This window comes from Neurospora tetraspora, assembly GCF_033439725.1.
Source record: "Neurospora tetraspora strain CBS 560.94 chromosome Unknown B0H65scaffold_4, whole genome shotgun sequence".
NCBI lineage: Eukaryota > Fungi > Ascomycota > Sordariomycetes > Sordariales > Sordariaceae > Neurospora > Neurospora tetraspora.
In genome coordinates this window covers 2,903,740-2,922,135 of record NW_026944386.1, presented here as the reverse complement: position 1 = coordinate 2,922,135, position 18,396 = coordinate 2,903,740, and the positions used below count along the sequence as shown (strand labels likewise).

Below are 18,396 nucleotides of genomic sequence, written 5' to 3'. Positions count from 1 at the left end.
GGCTCTATAACCCCCTTTGAAATTTCAGGAGCTGTAGTAGGTTCAGTAGATTCTTCAGTTTCAGAATCACTGAGATCGGCATTGTCTCTGGTAGTGTAACAGTGCCAAGTAGACCCGTAGGCCAATGGTTGTTTAGGATCAATTTTGGTAGATACAGTATTCTTCGTGGTGAAGAAGAAGCCGTGTTTTTGGAAGTTTAGCAATGCCAATAGCTTCCGGGAGGCTGTGTATAACTTTTCCTTGATTAAGGTGCCTCCAGAGGCATACAACCTATGGCCACTCACTATATTCAGCGGGAAGTTAGGAATATAGAGAGTATCTGTGAGTGATATAGAGCTGTAAACCGCTGTGTTATCTTTGTAGCCGGCGAGGAATTCGATTTTCACAGTGCCAACGCCCAGTGGCTTTACAGGACCACCTCCGGTCCCTACGGTGCCTAGAGTGGTAGAGAACTGTAGGTCCGAGAATAGGGTTTTGTTGTTGCAGATGTGCACTGTAGACCCAGTGTCAAAGAGCCATTGGCTGTTGTTTTTGATAGTTGGGTGGCTGAATTCAGGAGTTTCCTCGGTGGCTACAAATTCAGAGTCACTGTCTGCTCCGAATATAGTGCCAGACTCAAGGTTATAGCCTATAGTGAAAGCTTCATTAGAAGCTGTTTGCTCAGTGCCTTCAATGTTGAAGGACTCTCCTTGGGCCTTCTTCTTAGTGCCTTTGCCTTGCTGCTTGCCTTGAGGGTTAGTGTGCTTAGCAGACGGCTGGCTGAAGGGCTTAGTATCTTGATCCTTCCTCTTAGTAGACCGTGGGTTCTGATGATTAGCCTTGTTGTTATCTTTCGACCTGTGGTTTCTCTTATAGCTAGCTTGCAAAGCTAACAGCTGTTGAGAAGTCGTGGTAGTCGAATTCCGAGTCTCAGCTAGTAGGTCTTCCTGGAAGTACAGAAGGCTTAGTTTAGTAATCTTGCCTTCTGTGTTGTAGAGCCATTGTTCTTGCCGCAGCAAGCCTCTACAACGCTCTACCCACTGAGAGAAGTGGCTTTCTAGCACGTTAAAATAGTGGTTGATCTGGTCAATTTCCGCTATCCTAACGCCGAGACCAGCAAGTCGGCTCGCGAGGGTGTTGAATTTGGCGTTGAATTCTACTATAGTAGTAGATCCATCAAACTTAAGGAAGTGAAACTCCTTATATAGGGAGTCTCGGAGGGTTGACTGGCTGGGAGCGTACTGCATACGCAAACGCTTGTAAGCCTCTGCAGGGTCCGTTTCGAAGGCAATAGTAGATAAGGGGCCCTGTTTTAAGGTATTCCGAAGGGTCAATAACAAGGCAGCCTTCTGAGGATCAGATAGTAAGGCGTTAACTCGGTCAGGGTCTTCCAGGAATTCAGGAATTTGTAGTGCCCTGAACTGGATAGAAATAGCCTGATACCACTGATTGTAGTTTTCAGGTCCTGAAGGACGCTCTTTTTCAGCAAGTTGGAGTGACTGTTTAGCAAGCTCTTTGGTAGTAAGAGCGCTGAAATCAGTTCCGAGGTGTGCTGAAAGCGTTGGAGCTGTAATAGGCTCCGAGGTAGGTGTAGGAGACTCAAGAGTTGACTGAGCTTGAAGAGTTGGTTGAGCCTGAGGAAGCTGTTCAGCCTGAGGAGGCTGTTCAGCTTGAGGAGGCTGTTGAGTCTGAGAAGAGTGTTGAGCAGCCAAGTTCTGTTGTAGCAGCGAAATAACGTGCTGAAGCTGGCCTTCAAGGTTGTGAATTTGAGCTTGTAAGCCTTGTAAGCTCAGGCTTGGATATTCTGCAGGAAAAGCTGCAGTATGATCCATTAGTTCAGTCGGTTGATCCATTATAGCACTGCAATAATGAAGGGTGCTTGAGGGACCAGTGAAAATAGTCTGTAGTACAGTACTATTTGCAGTTGATGAGCAGTCTACAGCCTGTAGTACAGTGCTGTTTGCCGAGAAGAGAGATAGGAGGTTGGCCTGTAGTACAGAGCCAAGGGGTCAAGAATCGATCGTGACTTGGAAGCGCGAATCGATAGGCTGAATCCGGGTATTCTTGTTTCCCGGGCTCATAACCTGTTTGCTGCGGTGCCCTGACTGGCCTATAATGATAGCACCAGTACAAGGTTGCTACAGTGAACTATGCACTTGTAGCAGAGCGGAGCGGAAGCGGTAGGAAGTACGACAGCAATGCTGAAGGAAGCAGCGTAGTTGCAAGTACAATAAAAGGATGTTGTAAAAGAGGTCTTAGAGAGGACTCTGCTCTCAAGACAGAAGATTACAGTGGACTCTGCACTGTGAGAAAAGACTATATTGTATTGCTTGACTTGTGCTTGCTTGCTTAAGGAGTGACGAACTGAAGGAGAGGAGAGGTCTCTATATGCATGGACACTAAGCATCTAGAAGCTTCTGTTGAATCCTGTGATGACAAATCAGTCTGGAAGAAATGCTAGCTAAGTTATAAGACTCTAGAATACAGTGGCAAAACCTCTTGTATTCTAGTACATTCTGTGGGGACTGAGTCAACTGATTCCGTAGAAGGAATAGTTCAACTAGCCTTCTATACTACAAGGTAGTACAAGGCAGTTACAAGGCATAGTACTAGCCACACGTTAACAACTAATTATAATTTGCTTTACTATCTCCTCTATTAATAAATCCGTTAATAAATTTATCCGTCCTATCCTTACCCCTCTATCGATACCGCTTTTATTATTTCCTCCCTTAAAATTTAAAGCGCTCCCTTCTCTCTCTTTAACTTGGGCCTCCTTTTTCGCCCTAGCCTTTTTAATAATTTCTTTCATTTCCGCGTATAAAGTCTAGAATATTTTCAATTTTTATATTTCGTATAGTTAATTAAAATTCATTATATTAAAATCTATAATATTATCTGGGTTAATAGGGTTATTCGAAAAATAAATTTAATAGATTAGAATATAATAATTTATATTAGACTTCTACGTTCTAATAATTAGATAATAGACTACGGGTCTAATAATCAGCTAAGTAAGCTCTAAAATAGTAAAGGGTTTTAAAATAGGCGTCGAGGTATTAGAATACGTTCGGCGTATTTTTAATTTTATTAATCGTTATTTTACGGCTCTCCTTACTCGTTAGGCGGGTATAAAGTAATTAGTAGTCGTAGGGTCGAAATCTTTAATAATAATAAGTTCGGGTTCGGGGTTACTTATTTCTATGGGCGGAGTAGAGGCCGTTATTCGGTCGATAGTTTTATTATAACGTTTATTATAATCCTATACCTTAGATATTTATTAGAAGGTAATTAATAATTTAATTAGTAAATATTCGCTAATATACTCTTTTATAAAAGTAATTAAACATTCCGGCTATAAAACCGTAGGGTTATAGTATTTTAATTAGGGTATACAGAAAGTAATAGGGTAATTGACTGTAAGGTTATAAATTAATAGTAAAATTGTCTCTATATAGTAGCCGATTTTTAATTAAATTTAATAATATTTAATAATTAATCCCTTTAGTACTCCGTTAGTAAAATATAACGCCTTTAATTTAGGGAATTATAAAAATAGTGTAGTAAAGCGTATAATAAATATATAATTAATAACAATAAGTCTGGAATATTTATTATTAATTAAAACGGTATATTTACTTTTAATATTATATAATTTATAAACGATATAAATAAAAAGGAAGATAGAATTATTATTGTAGCTATCTAAGGTTATATTTTTTAATTAAATTACTTTTAAGTTTACTAAATTTAGATCTATATCCTCCTTTCCTATTATAATCGTTAAAAACGACGGCCTTTTTATACGATTTAATAGGGAGGCATTATATTTCTTACGCTATATTTAACAGTAGGAGCGGCTGGGGTTAGGGTAATTATAGCAGCGGGAGCGGCGGGGGTAGCTTTTCTAACGCTTATAGCGTTAATATAGGCGGCGCTATTATAACTAACTTAGTTTATAGCGGATTTAGCAGTACTAATATTGCTATTACTATTATTATAATTATAATTATTATAATAGTTCTTATTTCTCTTAATACGAAGGATATTAGTATTAATACTATTATAATAGTCGATAGCTTAATAGCCTTCCCTACTATAGTATTTATAGAAGTTATTCTAAAAGTGGTAGTTAAAAATAATTTTACTAATTATTTTTATTAATAAGATATTAAAAGCGGTTATAGCGTCGATATTTATAGTATTACCACTTTAAATAGTAGTACGTTTAGTAGTAGAAGTACTACTTTTACCTCTTCTTCCGTTGTTAGAACTATTTTTATAGAAGAGGGTAGCGTTCTAATTGCGCTAATTATAATTTTCGAAGTTAGTGCCGAGTTTACAATAAAGGGTAAACTACTTTTCGTAGGCATTAAAAGTAAGAAGGTCTTATTAGTACGCAATCGTATTATGGATATTGTTAATAATTTTTATTTTTACATAATAGGTTTTTATAGTATTATTTAAGTTATAATAATCAATTCAGGTAGTAAATTTATTTTTAAAATTAAATAACTTTTTTTTTTTATATATTTTTAAATTTTCGAATTTATAACGCAATTTTAAAATTAAATTTATACTGTCATACTTAGTATTTAAATGGGCAAGGAGATCTTTGCTAATCATTTATTTCTTTTTATCCGCATCGGCTTCCTTTAATAGTAATATAATATAGGGAGATAAGGCGTAAAAAGCGGCGCTACCGAGGTATTATATAATTTAAATAAATTTAAAACGCTCATTAATATTAAAATACTATAAGTTTTAGAACTAGTAGAATTCGATTTTAATATATTAAGTATAATAAAATTCGGCGCGCTTAATTATTATATTACCTTCGCCGGTAAAGGCTTCGGGGTCCTTACTAATTTTCAACTTAAGAACGGCGGTAAATATATCGTTATTATTAAGTAAAGGGATAAATTCGGAGAGGATGACCTTTAAACAAATAACTTTTTTAAGGTCTTTAATAGTATAGTTCTTTTTCCTAATCTTAGAAATAACGTTTTTCTTAAATTTATTGTACACTTCGTTAGCGTTATTAAAAGAAGTATTAGTATCGACGAAATTACTCTAGGTAATTGTGAATCATTTTTTAAAATAAGTAATTTTATTATTTAAATTTATAAACTTAGTATTAAAATTAATAATTATAATATTTATATTAATAAGCGTATCTTCTACGGCGGCGGCGAAACTATTAACCTTAATTACGTCTTTATAAATAAATCTGGTAAGGGCGATAATAACGTAGGAAAAAGTAATATAGTTAGTAAATTATAAAGCGAGGTCGAAAACGGACTATTCTATTAGGTTGCCCGGGTCTAAGTAACTATTAAAGGCCTCAATAATATTTTCGAATAATTACTCGCAAGCAGGGTCGATAATTGAGCCAATAATAGAAATTGTAACGTTGGTATTAATAACGGACGATATTAATTAATTCAATTAATTTAAATAAAGTAGAATATTATTTTATAACTTAGGGAATAAGGAGTACGCTACATTATAGGCGCTTCCTAGGAAAATTATGGTATAATCTTAGTATTTATATTATCGCGGTGCGACGAAGTCTGATCACGGTACGATAAAGAATTGCGGGCACGTTAGAAAATCTGACGACGGTAGCAATAGATTTGAATAAGGTTATACGCTTATAGTATAATAGTAAGTATAATTAATTATTATGGAGCAAAGCGACGGTTAGGGGGTAAGTTAAATATATTTAATTATACGAAGAGAGGAAGAAGGAGAAGTATATAGATGTTTAGCGATATAGGGTAGGGTTAAATTATACTTAGAGCTAGACTTATATATATATATATACGTAATATACTATTAGTTAATAGTATGGCGGTAATAGTACAATACGAAGCTCGACTACCTATAGCGGGAGCCGTGTTGGTACAAGGCATAGTCACAGGTAATCCTATAATATAAATTAACCGCCCTCTTTTAAAGTAATTTATAAGGAGAGAAACTTTGAAAATAATATTTCTAGGTATAATTCTATAATAATATATATAAAACTAATAATAAAGCTTTTACCTTCTTTTAAATTGTAAGTATAATTAGACTAGGCTATACCTTCAATTGCGTATATAGGTTCGTAGATAATAAGAAATAAGAGGGATTTAATTAATTAATAAATTAAATTAACGCTCATTATAAAGTTATCGCCGCCATTACCTTATTAATTACTATTATAAACTATAATAATACTATAAGGGCGGCTATTAAGCGAGTTTATCTAGCGGCATACTCCTAATTATATATTTTCTATATTAATAAAAGAATAATATTAAATATTAAATATAAATAGGATAAAAAGGTTACTGTCTAAATTATTTAAATTTATACCGACGTAATTATTATATGAATATAGCGAGAAATATTAGTATCGATTCCAATATCTGGGTAAGAGGCCTAACTATAGCCTCCTAATAATACTATAAATTTAAAGGAATGTAATAAGGAGGATAAGTATATAATTATTCGCCTAAATTAATTAATTAACAGTATTAACTAATTAGGTCCTCCTCTTAATACTATAGAGTATTTATAATTTGGACTTTACAATCTTTAAAAATATACTTATTATATAAAGATTATTAAAAACTTTAATACTGTTTAGGAGAGACTCAAGAATTTCTTTACGTAATAAACAGTAATTATTACGTATTTGAATAATACGTATATATTTATTAAGGAGGAGTAGGCTATTTATTATATTAACGAGAGGTTGAACTTCGATTACTATACTATATCGCTAATTAAATTAATTAACTATAATTTAAAGAATTTTATTATTATAAATATACCTCCCTATATTTCCTCTATATAATTTTATAATATATTAATTATCGTTATTTATATAGCCGCTAATTTAATCGTTCAAACCGTTATCTAGGGCTTTAAAATACTTAACACTATAAAAATCGCAATCGATAAAGCAATCAAATATTAAACGAAATGTATTAAATTCGAGTATTTTAATATATTATAATTAGGGGAGTCTCCTAATTAAATTTATTAGTAAACTATTAATATAGTAGAATATTAATATTGTATTGCTCTCGGTATCATACCTATAATATACCGCCCTATCTTCAATAAATTAGAACCGTATACGGGCAAATTTATTAAATAATACAATTTACTATATTCGTATTGTGATAGTAGTCTTATTCCCTATGCTAGTAACTATATACTAAGCGCCCGATGGGCATGGGGTCCTTCACCTATTTTCGGAGGGAAAACCGTACATACTTCCGTCTGCCGGATAAAAACCCCCGCCCCTTGCCCGGCCGCGAGGCCGGCACCTGCGTTTCCTACCGTAGCGGTGCTCACCCACCGCTCGGTGAATAATGACGTTAACGCATCGCCGATATCTTACCATCGACTGATGTGTTATCCCTGAGGGTCGGCTTCGCCGACTCCTTCCTCCTCCAACTCAACTGCTAGACGGTATTCTCGGAGCCGTCCCAATCTCAATACCCAACCGAGGAGGCGGTCGGCCTGCTCTCCGTCGTCCAAGTATACAGCCAGTTGCTCTTGGCTGTGCGGCCACTCTTCTTCCCTTATTCGCTGGTTGAATGTCCATAGACAGTCGTAAACCAAGTGTGCAAAGGTCTCCTTGCCCGTCCCGCAAGAGCAGTACGGTGTTTCGATATCGGGGACCTTCCTTTTAAATAGGAAGGACCGGAGCCCGATTACTTCTGTCCGCGCTTGGATGAGGAGTGAGCTTTTGGCTTTAGAGAGGGGGCGAGGGTCTTCGCCCTCAGCCTCTCCGCGCCTCCTTTTCTCTCTGGAGCCGACCATATGTCTCCTTATCGAAGTCCCGTCGAACTTTGGGTATAGGTCAGCGATCGTCAACTGATAGCGTCTTCCCGACTTGGAGACTGCCGCCGCTGTCTGCATCTCCCACCTTGCTATCCATTCCCTCCTTGTTGCTTTCTCTAACCACCGCTCCCTATCTTTGGCCGATGGCTCTTCCTGATACGGCGTGCCCTGTCGCGTATCGTGTGGCGCGTCTTGCGGCGTTGTTTCCCCTATTAGGTTGGCGGTGGGCGCCCATCTCTCGGCCCATTGGGCTTTGGCCGCTCCACTTTCCGGTAGGTCTTTGGGAGGGGAAGTCCGTCGTCGGGACCTCTCCTGGATGCAACCGGCTACCCACGCAGCCGTCCCCCTAACGAACTCTGCTTGGTCCGTCCGAGCAATTCTTTCTTCGAAGGCTCTTACCCGTTTATTTAGGTAAAGGTCGATCGGCGGGCAGTACGTTTCCGTTTCCAAGTTTCTTATCGGGGTCGCTTTGTATGCCCCCGCCATTACCCTTAGGCATTTGGTCTGATGTTTCGCCAGCTGGGTTGCAATTCCCCGGGCTTTCCCGTATAGCTCCGTCGGTTGATGATATGCCGATGCGCCGTAGGCTATTGCGCTTCGAATCACCTTCGTATAGATCTTCCGGGTATATTCGTATTCTTTATTTACTAAAATAACTTACTAATAAACGTTATTAAAACTATCCAAACTAAATTTTCACTTATTTTAGTAGCTTTCGAAAAATTTTATTAACGAAGATAACTACCTAATTTATTAAAATTTCAATCGTATTAAGAATTTTTATAGCCGCCTTCGTAATAGCGTACTATTTATTATCGACCTTTATACCCCCTAATTAATTACGCTAATTAATACCCAAATTCCTCTACCCTCTATAGCGCTAATTTAATTCTAAGCGGCGGTATTCTAACGGAGACGGCCTTGCCTCCAACCTACCCGCAACTAATAGCCTAGGGTAGGCCGCAACCCTACGGCCTCAATACAAATAACACCGTTAATCTAGCGAAATATATTTATATAGGAGGGTATTAATTTAGAAACAGAGGATATAGTAAACCGCTAACCTCCTACTCCGTTATAGAAGAGATGAAGCCGCCTGCGAAGCGTATAAAGAGGAGATAATACCGTAAGGGGAGGAAGTAGAAGGGGGAGAGGAGGCAATATAATATAAGGTAGAAGAGGAGGTATTCTTAATACTATAAGAGGAGGAGGTATAAGGAGAGAAAGTACGCTAGCGAATATTCTAGCTAGTATATAGGGTAGCTAGCGTAGCGTACGTATTATTAGTATATAAGGCTAATAAATAAGGCTCTAGGGATTCGCTAACAGTTACACTAATCGATTATATAATAAATAATAAATAGATTATTAATATATAGATTAATATAGATTGAGTGCAATTAATTAATTGAGTACAATTAATTAATTAAGTGCGATTAAGTAAAATGTGCGACCATGCTGCTAACTCCCCAATAAATACTTTGTAAAATGCCCTGTAAAATAACCTATTTGGGGGTGTATATTTGGGTGGGGTATGATAGTTTGGGTAAATGCCTAAAATATTAAAATGCTCAGATTTCTGTGCGAAATTTATAAAAGAATATATTTAATATCTGGGAGACGATAGGGTTAGGGATATATATGAGGAAAAAAAGTGGGCCACCGTACGGATAGATAATGATGACCGTACGGTTAGACTTTCTCTTAAAAAATCTATAGCGATACTCGCCAATTTATATAGTTTAAGCTGCAATTTATGATAAATATTAAGGAAAACTCTTTAGAAAATCCAAAGTAACGACAGGGAAATTCTAAATATAATTAAAGCCCTCCTATAATAAATTTTATTATTGAAAGACCGTATATACCGATATATACCTTTAATAAATATACATAAAGTAAATATTTTATTAAAAAATTTTAAAATACCGATATTATTAATTAAATTTAAATTTAAAAAATAACGGCAATTCGAAGAGGCTAGAACTTTAGTAAACGTTAAAAAGGCTAGTAGTATTACTATAAAATTTGCGACTCGAATTACGAAAGATAAAGGGAAATTCTATCCCGAAATAACGAAAGCTACTAAAAAAATAGACGATACTAAAATATAATTAGAAATATTATAAAAATTGAATTTAAAAAATACCAGAAACCTTCCTATTTTAAACATAAAATTTACCTTCTTCGATTTACCAATAATATTTAAAAATATCGTATCTTTTAATATTAATAAACGCATTTATTTTAAGCTTAATTTTTTCATCGACGAACCTTATAAATTATTTCACTCGTACATATAACTATCTTCGATCCGTAGTATCTTTAGTAAATATATTTACATTATTATAAACGGTATTAAAGAGGGTTATATTTTCCCGTCCAATTAAATATATTATCGATACTTCTATCCTAATTATACTATTAATTATCGAAATATTTCCAATAATTCTCTTAATATCGCCGATATTTATATTAGTCGGGTATATAGCGTCGGATATAATTACTATACGGACCCTTACACTTATCGCGACTAATTAGCGTTATAAATCTAAAAGGCATTTCGATGTAGATCCGGTACCGTTATAATAGACCCACTACAAGCCGATGACGAGTTGGTTCTTAAATTAAATATTATATATATTCTAGAAGATCGCGTATATTCCTATATTAAATATAATATATATGCTAATCGGTATTTCGGTAAAATCTTTAACGATCTGGGATGGAAACTAATTATATGGCGCGGTAAGGTTATCCTACCGTTCTAGAAATAGGACGCCGACGAGCCAGTTTTTTAGCAACGACGGGGCGAAGAGTAGTATATATATTAAAGAATAATTGTCGATAATAATGTTGTCGTCCTTCTTTATTATATATATTTAGATTATATAGGGTTCGAATTAGCGATATTTAGCTGGTTAATTTTCGAGGAATAATAAGACTAAAATTATTTAGCTATATTCCCAATTAAATCTTTCTTTTATTTGGATTTTATTAATAGCTTTAGGGTATTTCAAAATTCATATTGGAATTTAATAGGCTTTTATTTTATTCCCGCTAGTTTTATGGTAAAGGAATGCGTTCGTCCTAATAGTATTTTTCCTATTGTATTGGGACTTTATAGTTTCAATTTCGGTGATGTTATTAAAAGCTTAAGGATTATAATATATTTCGATAGCGGTTTGGAAATAGATTTGAATAATAGTATTAAGGTTGGTTTGTATGCGTATACTACATATTATATTAATAATATGCTATAGTAGGCCGAAAATTCTAATTTTAAAGGCCTTTATACGAAGAAATTCTATTATTATTATTATATATAAAGTTCGAAAGGGTAAGGTATTATAGTAGTAGATATTTACTTAAAAATTAACCCTTCCTAAGGCTAGTACTATCTTTAAATATTAGAAATATAGTATTAAATATCGATTATTAGGGGAGATACCCTGATAAAGTAATATAGAATGTAATAGGGTATAAGTAATCCTAATTTAGTATTCGCTTTATTAAATTTAATATTAAACCTTATATTCTTTCGATTATTCAATTTTACTTATATAGAATATACCGGCCTTACTAATTTATTATATAATTTATTATATAATAGTATTTAATTAAGAATACCCAGGCTGAATATTTAATTAAAATTCGAGTATAATTATTCTTATTAAAAACTAAGCGACTTTAATTACTATATTACTATTTTACTAATTATAAACTATCGAATTATAATTTATAGGCCTTTATTATACTAGCCTTTATATTAAATTAGTTTAAAAAGGAATATATTAAAAGGTATAATATAATAAGGCGAAGAATAAGATAGAGTATAACTTTGTTATTATAATTGTTGTAATTATAGTAATTATTGTTAAAAATATAATTATATTATTAGGGCGGAACGTTAACGAGGTTAACCGTTAGAATATAACGAATATTATCGTAGATGCTTATACCCGTTTTAATTAATTATATATATTTATTTTGGTAATATTCTTCGGTTCTGTCGTTAAATTAATTATTAAATTAAGGAAAAGCTCTGTCGCTAGTACTAATAATAACGATAATAATAACGATAACGATAAGACAAATCTGAAAAAAAAAGGGAAAGTATTATAATATTTTAATAATATATTAAAATTAAATATTTACGCTAATATATATTATCCGGCTTTTACGTACGAATACACCCTACTTATAAATTGCGATACGTTAATTAGAGAGAATTTATATAAATAAGTAGAAGAAATCGAATATCTTATTATAACCTCTTTTTTAAAAAAAAATTTAAAATTTTATATTAAAATATCGAACCAGCTATACTAAAGGCACGTATAACCTATATCTATTAAATTTTATTAGTCGCCTCCGTATAGTATAGAATTTGTATATAGATTAGAATATGAAAAACCTATCCCCACTCTTTATGTTGTATCATATTATATTGAGACTTGGTATTTTATAATTTTAATATACTATACGGGTAAATATTTTAAAACCCGTATTTACAAAATGAATTATTCGAATATCGAGAAAGTATTATTAATAAAATTAAACTTTTAAGAAACGTTACGACTAATCCTTTAAAGCGCTTTTGAAGAATCCGACCCCGAATTTATAATAAAAATATTCTAATTTTATAAGGATTGCCCGATTCTATTTGGTAAAGTATTATTACAAATTAATTAGAATAAATTCGATTAGAATTAAACTTTAAAAGAAGAAGCGAAATATAAAATTGAAATAAATTAATTTACTAATGCTACTTACTTACTACTATCTATTATTAATCGGATTCCTTTTAAGGAAATTGAAATATATTATTATATAATTAACGAAGGTCGAAAGCTACCTAAATATACAAATTCTATATTTACTACGCTAATATTTCGAAAATCAATTTAATAAATTTATTACAGTAATTATAGTAAACTACAGGATTATCCCAGTGTATTTTAGAATAATATAATTAAATAATTACGGGAATTTAGGTTTTTTAACTGGTATATACCCCCGCCCTCCCCTATATTAGTATATTATTATAAGTCTGGCTTAGTATAGTCTTAGTAATAAAATCCGAATATAATAGATTGAGGCTGTTTGGTAATAGTATTAGGCATTTAGCGATAAACTACACTTCGACGGTAATATTTGGATTAAATCGATAATCCATAATATAATAATTCAATTATATAATATATAGCTAAATATATATATATACGATTTACTCTACCAGTTGGGAATTTATACGCCGTCGAATTATAAGTAATTAAATATAAAGACGTTTATTATTACTAAATTTATTAGAAATTTAACGTAATTCTATTTAATAGTTTACACTTCGACAGCGCATAAACGCGGTCTCCTCGCTCCAATTCTATCCAATTTTCCCGCCAATTATATAATATAAAATATTTTAACGGTATTATATTAATATTTTCCCGTTTAATTAAAATATAAAAACGTTATCTCGATACTATTAAAAGATACTATCAACACCTCAATTATATTAATAACTATCTACTATAGTATTAAGTCTTTACTATACCTAGACTAATCTATATAGTATTAATCAAACTAGTTTACTAATGCCAGTTTAATATATACTAAAGAGAATATACGCTTTATATTCGGATGCAACGACTATATATAATATAAACGATTAAATATATTTTACTTTGGTTATATTAATTATATTTTCCTATTAAAGAATATTAATAATAATTATATCTTTATTATTCTTATACTAATAGTACGTACTAATTCCCAATACCCTATTTTTAATTTAGAAATATTATAGGAAGAATAGTAAGCTCCCGTAATAATAGGTATCATAACTATTATACCTATCTACTTATATATAATTAAATTTAAAGATAATACAATCGTATAAGTACATTAGGAAGCACATCTCCTCTAAATAAGAAATAGCAAATTAACTTTATCAAGATATTTGGGTTTACTATATTAATCTAATACATATAGCCGAACCGTTATTAGCCAAAATTATCAGAATTCCATATAAATCTCCTTAATTCCATTTATATATTATGAACTTTTCTAATAGCTAACAATTCCCTCTACACGCGCCAGTCCATATTACACTTATATATAATACATATACAAATCTAATAAATTACTATATACCACCCTATTCTACTTTCTATCCCGTTAAGAACTTTATTATTACTCGTTTTTTACCAACTATTTACCCGTATACGACATATCTTCTATTAATAAATCTTTTCCCTCCCCGCGTAGCGGCCCGCGGGTATATTTACTCTCCTCTTAAACTCGTTACATTAATATTTAATACTCTCCCTCTAATTATTTAATTCCGTATATATAAATAAATCTACGTTATCCTTATTATTTTTACATATAAATACGATTAACCGTTTATTTTTATAACGAGTATATACGGCGAATGATATTTTAAAATGCGTAAGAATTATTAATCGATTGATTGAAGGAGGAGGTAGTGTAAATATAGTAATATACGGTAGTAGTATTATAGGATTTTATTATTTTTAGGATTTAGTTATTTAACGCGTAGTACGGGTATGTATAAAGCGCGGAAGTAGCTAAGGGGTAGTAATACGTATATTAGTAGCCCGAATATAGAAGAGGAGTAGGAAAAGGAGTATATGGGTATAGGAAGTGGGTAGTCCGAGTGTAGATAGAGCTAGGGTAGAATAGGGTAGGAATTGGGAATAAAGTGGGGCGGGCGGCGGTAGGCGGCGGGGTGGGAGCCGGGAACGGGGACGCTTATAAAATACTAGATACTAGACCGTATAATTGAAATTTACCGACCCATTACGAATATAGATTAACCGTACTGTAAATCGCGTACTAAATTCGGTTCCAATCCCGTGTAGCGCACCCTAGTACCTGATCCCCTATAATATACCCGCTGTATTTAATAAGACTTTTCAATCTAACAAAACTTCTCATACGACCAACTGATAGAAACCTACCAAGCCTTACTCCCCTGCAAGACTTGTTGCCCCCTACACACCACCGCTTCGGTGCCTTTGTTTCCAATGTTGCCCGCCTCCGGTTCCCTAACACGCCCTAGCACAGCCCTGGCCTACACGCAGTCCAACCTCAAGCTCTAGCAAGATGCCTATTTCATACGGTACACAAATCATCTACGAAACACAAACCTACGAGGCCACGGACTGCCATCCCTTACACATAGATGCTCAAGCGAATCAGGGCGTGTCAACCGCTATCGATGTCGACGGTCCTGTGCCAAGAGCCAAGAAGACCAAGAGTCCCGTCAGCCAGGCTTCCGAGCTTAGAGAGATACCTTGGCGTTAGCCTGCGCGTGGCCCGGCAGCCTTGTACCTCGCTATCTGGCCCCCGCTCCATTTGGTTTTGGCTTAGACTCACTCACCTGCGTCACCACACTTGGCCGCGGGCGCCCCATTTCTTGCATTCTGCATCTGACGAGACTAGAAGGACGCGTACTAACGCCGGACAGTCTGACCTACCAGAACAGCGCTCGTCTTTTCTTTCATTCACAAATGCCTTTGCCAGTTCCGGGCACAACCTACAATTGTCCTCAGCCCCGTCTCATCTCATCACCTCAAAAGGCATCGCGTCGCATATCAAGACTGCAAACCGCCGCGGGGCGATCCCAAGACCGATAAATTCCAAATCAATTCCAACCAGCGTGACGGCTCAGCCATGTTCTGTCCTTGCCGTCCGACTCATATCTGTACGGAGATGTGAGACCCCTGGTCTCTTACTCTAGACAACTAGAATCCAACCCTTATTATTAGGCGTCTCATCCTCTCCAGCCAGCAAGAACCCGGATTGACGCATCACGGATTCGGACCCTTCTTTTCACTGTCGCATCACCTCTACTAGAAAGACATCAACATGGCGGCGTCGACTGTCGCCTCTGCTCTTGGCAAGATGGCCCCACGACGACCACTCTTTTTCCTTGCGCTAGTAATCTCAGTCGTGAATGCGCTTAGTTCTGTGCCCAAGCTTTCGGACTTTGCCATGGACCAATATCTCACCCTACAACTGACCGTACCTTCAGGTTCAGGTGACGCCCCACCGGTCAGACACCCAGTTGTCCCATTGACTGAAGCTGTTGGGATGAACCAGTCCGCCATAGCTCGAGAGGTAGGCCACCATCAAGCCATGTCCAAAATTGCAACACTCACTAATGAACCCCGTTAGTCTATCAAAATCGAGGGAACAATGGTTCCTACTGAAGAAGGCGATTGGCTCGAGTTTATCGACTCCAACAGTATTGCCTATCTCAACTGCGACCACTCTAACTCAACCTCTTTCTTGAACCAGCTCATGGTCAAGGCACCAAAGGCTATTCTGCTGTTTAGCTTGACCGGGGCTGGCTGCAGACGTGACAGCACGGATGATTGGAACTACACCACCATTTTTACCATGACCAACCGAATCGATGCACAAGACACACTTAACCTCACGATGTCAGGCAGTACCGCCACGATCACTGGGGATCATGAGGAAACCGACGATGATGAGGACGAAGAACGAAGCGGACCTGGCTCACCGGTTGCCATGAGCATTCTCTACAGTATTACCGGACTTATTACTCTACTCTTCCTCGTCATTATCGCGACTGGAGCGATCCGAGCCCATCGTTATCCGGAGCGATACGGACCTCGGACCGGCTACGGCGGACGGCCTAGTCAAAGCAGAGCCAAGGGGCTGGCGCGTGCAGTGCTTGAAACCTTGCCTATCGTCAAGTTTGGAGAGAACCCCCCAGCCAAACCCGATCCCGATCTCGAGCTCGAACAGCAACCCTCCAGGTCATCACAGGATCCAGCGCCAGGGGCAAAATCGTCGGCAATTCAAGAGGAGGTACCGTCCTCAGACAAGTCTCAAGGACCCGTGACCGTATCAAGTGTGGACGCTTCCGAACAGGCTTCGTCGGCAACAGTCTATGGAGCTCAAACGGGCATGGCCAATACAGCCGGCGACATTGAGAATACGAGCTCAGACGACATTAATCTGGGCTGTTCTATTTGTACCGAGGATTTCACAGTTGGTGAAGATGTTCGAGTTCTCCCTTGCAACCACAAGTACCACCCGGCTTGCGTCGACCCTTGGTTGGTAAACGTCTCGGGAACTTGCCCCCTATGGTAGGTTTAGTGAACGTCCTCACAATCAAAGTTGACATACTAACCGTCTGCAGTCGTCTCGATCTTCGACCTCACAGCTCAATTGAAAGCACCAACAGTCCTGCCGACAATCATTCAATGTCCTCGCCGACAGCAGGCGAGAGTACCCAGCAGCCCGGCACCAGTGGAAGCGCCAGGCCAGACACCACGTCTAGAGAGCGGAGAAGGTCTTCGCGAATTCTCGACTTGCACAGACTCCGGACTGCCTCTATCGAAGAACGCATCGAAATCTTGAGAAGACACAGGTCTCAGCAGCAGCAGCGGCGGTCCACCACTGGATCTTCATTAACAGGCGACCTAGACAACGGCGAATCCGCAGATCATCCTCACCGAGCAAGACTGACTGAGCGATTCAGAGGCAGATTTAGGGGATCACGGCCTCAAAGTCAGACGCAGTCGCAACCCACAGAGGGAAACATACCCACGTCCACACCGTAAAGCTCAGGCCTCATGGTGTTGGGGTCATATTTTGAATAATGACGTTCTGAACAGGATGTCCAACGCGTTGTCATTTGGGCGAGCGCATCGTAGCAGGTGGCAAGTTATCGATCACCTGTCACAAGATGGCCTTTTTTTTTTTTTTTTCTTTTTTTTTGGGTTTATTATCTTTCGTCGGAAACGTCTGGCACATATGGATCGAATTTTGGATACCACACATAGACGGGTACAAAGTGCGCTGCCTTTTTCCTTTTTCTTATTGGCTTGGTTTATGTTTGGGATAGGACGGAATACCTCAGTGCATTTTTTAAGGCGTTTACGGTTTGGATATGAACGATAAGGACGTTTCGCATGTCTGTTGGGAGACCAGCCAGAAACAAAAGTCATTTGGTGGTTGCGCATTGGGCCTCTTAAGGTCTGCCTGCCTTAACCGGCTCAACAGGACGGGATGGACAGAACGGAAGAGTACGGACCATGGAAGCGGACAGAACAATCAGTTGGATAACTTGAGTTGGTACATAAGAGTAGGTAGTTATAATCATATTTATCGTTTAGCACTACAAAGTTGTATTGGAAAGGCACTGATCCATGCAGACAGATAGGTAGTCGACTAAACCCCTTGCAGAAGACGAAATTCGCATCAGGAGCATTCAGCCTCAGCTCAGCTACCGCTCGAGCGCTGCCTGTGTTATAGCCGCTTCATACAAGTACTGCGATTTCGTCATCCTATCTCACCGGATCTATCCTGCATGCGTTTCGTAATCGAGCGGGCGGTGGCCGATCCATTTCCATCCCATCGCATTTAGTCAGGGCAGCCGGTACCTGATCTCTCCTTCCACCCCTCCTGCCTGTCCCTCTGCCACGGCAGCTGCCTTGTCTTCCATCCCACTTGCCTTGCTTGGGGTACATAAGGTACCTCGTCGCGTCCTCTTTGCAACAACAAAAAAAAAGC

At 36.8% G+C, this 18,396-nt stretch overlaps 1 protein-coding gene across 1 annotated transcript; it reads left to right on the top strand.

Moving 5' to 3' along the window:
• The first annotated feature begins 15,432 nt into the window (after nt 1-15,432).
• On the top strand, nt 15,433-17,609 carry B0H65DRAFT_200504 (uncharacterized protein). The gene is made up of 3 exons (XM_062821779.1): nt 15,433-15,966; nt 16,024-16,967; nt 17,021-17,609. The coding sequence occupies exons 1-3, from the start codon at nt 15,715-15,717 to the stop codon at nt 17,442-17,444; spliced, it is 1,620 nt and encodes a 539-aa protein (XP_062681857.1). The 5' UTR covers nt 15,433-15,714; the 3' UTR covers nt 17,445-17,609.
• Nucleotides 17,610-18,396: the final 787 nt, after the last annotated feature.

Excerpts from the sequence above, each read along its gene's own strand:
- B0H65DRAFT_200504 (XM_062821779.1), top strand. The coding sequence starts at position 15,715 with ATGGCGGCGTCGACTGTCGCCTCTGCTCTTGGCAAGATGGCCCCACGA. Across the intron at positions 15,967-16,023 it reads AGTCCGCCATAGCTCGAGAG|TCTATCAAAATCGAGGGAAC; the intron begins GTAGGCCACCAT and ends GAACCCCGTTAG. Across the intron at positions 16,968-17,020 it reads TCGGGAACTTGCCCCCTATG|TCGTCTCGATCTTCGACCTC; the intron begins GTAGGTTTAGTG and ends AACCGTCTGCAG.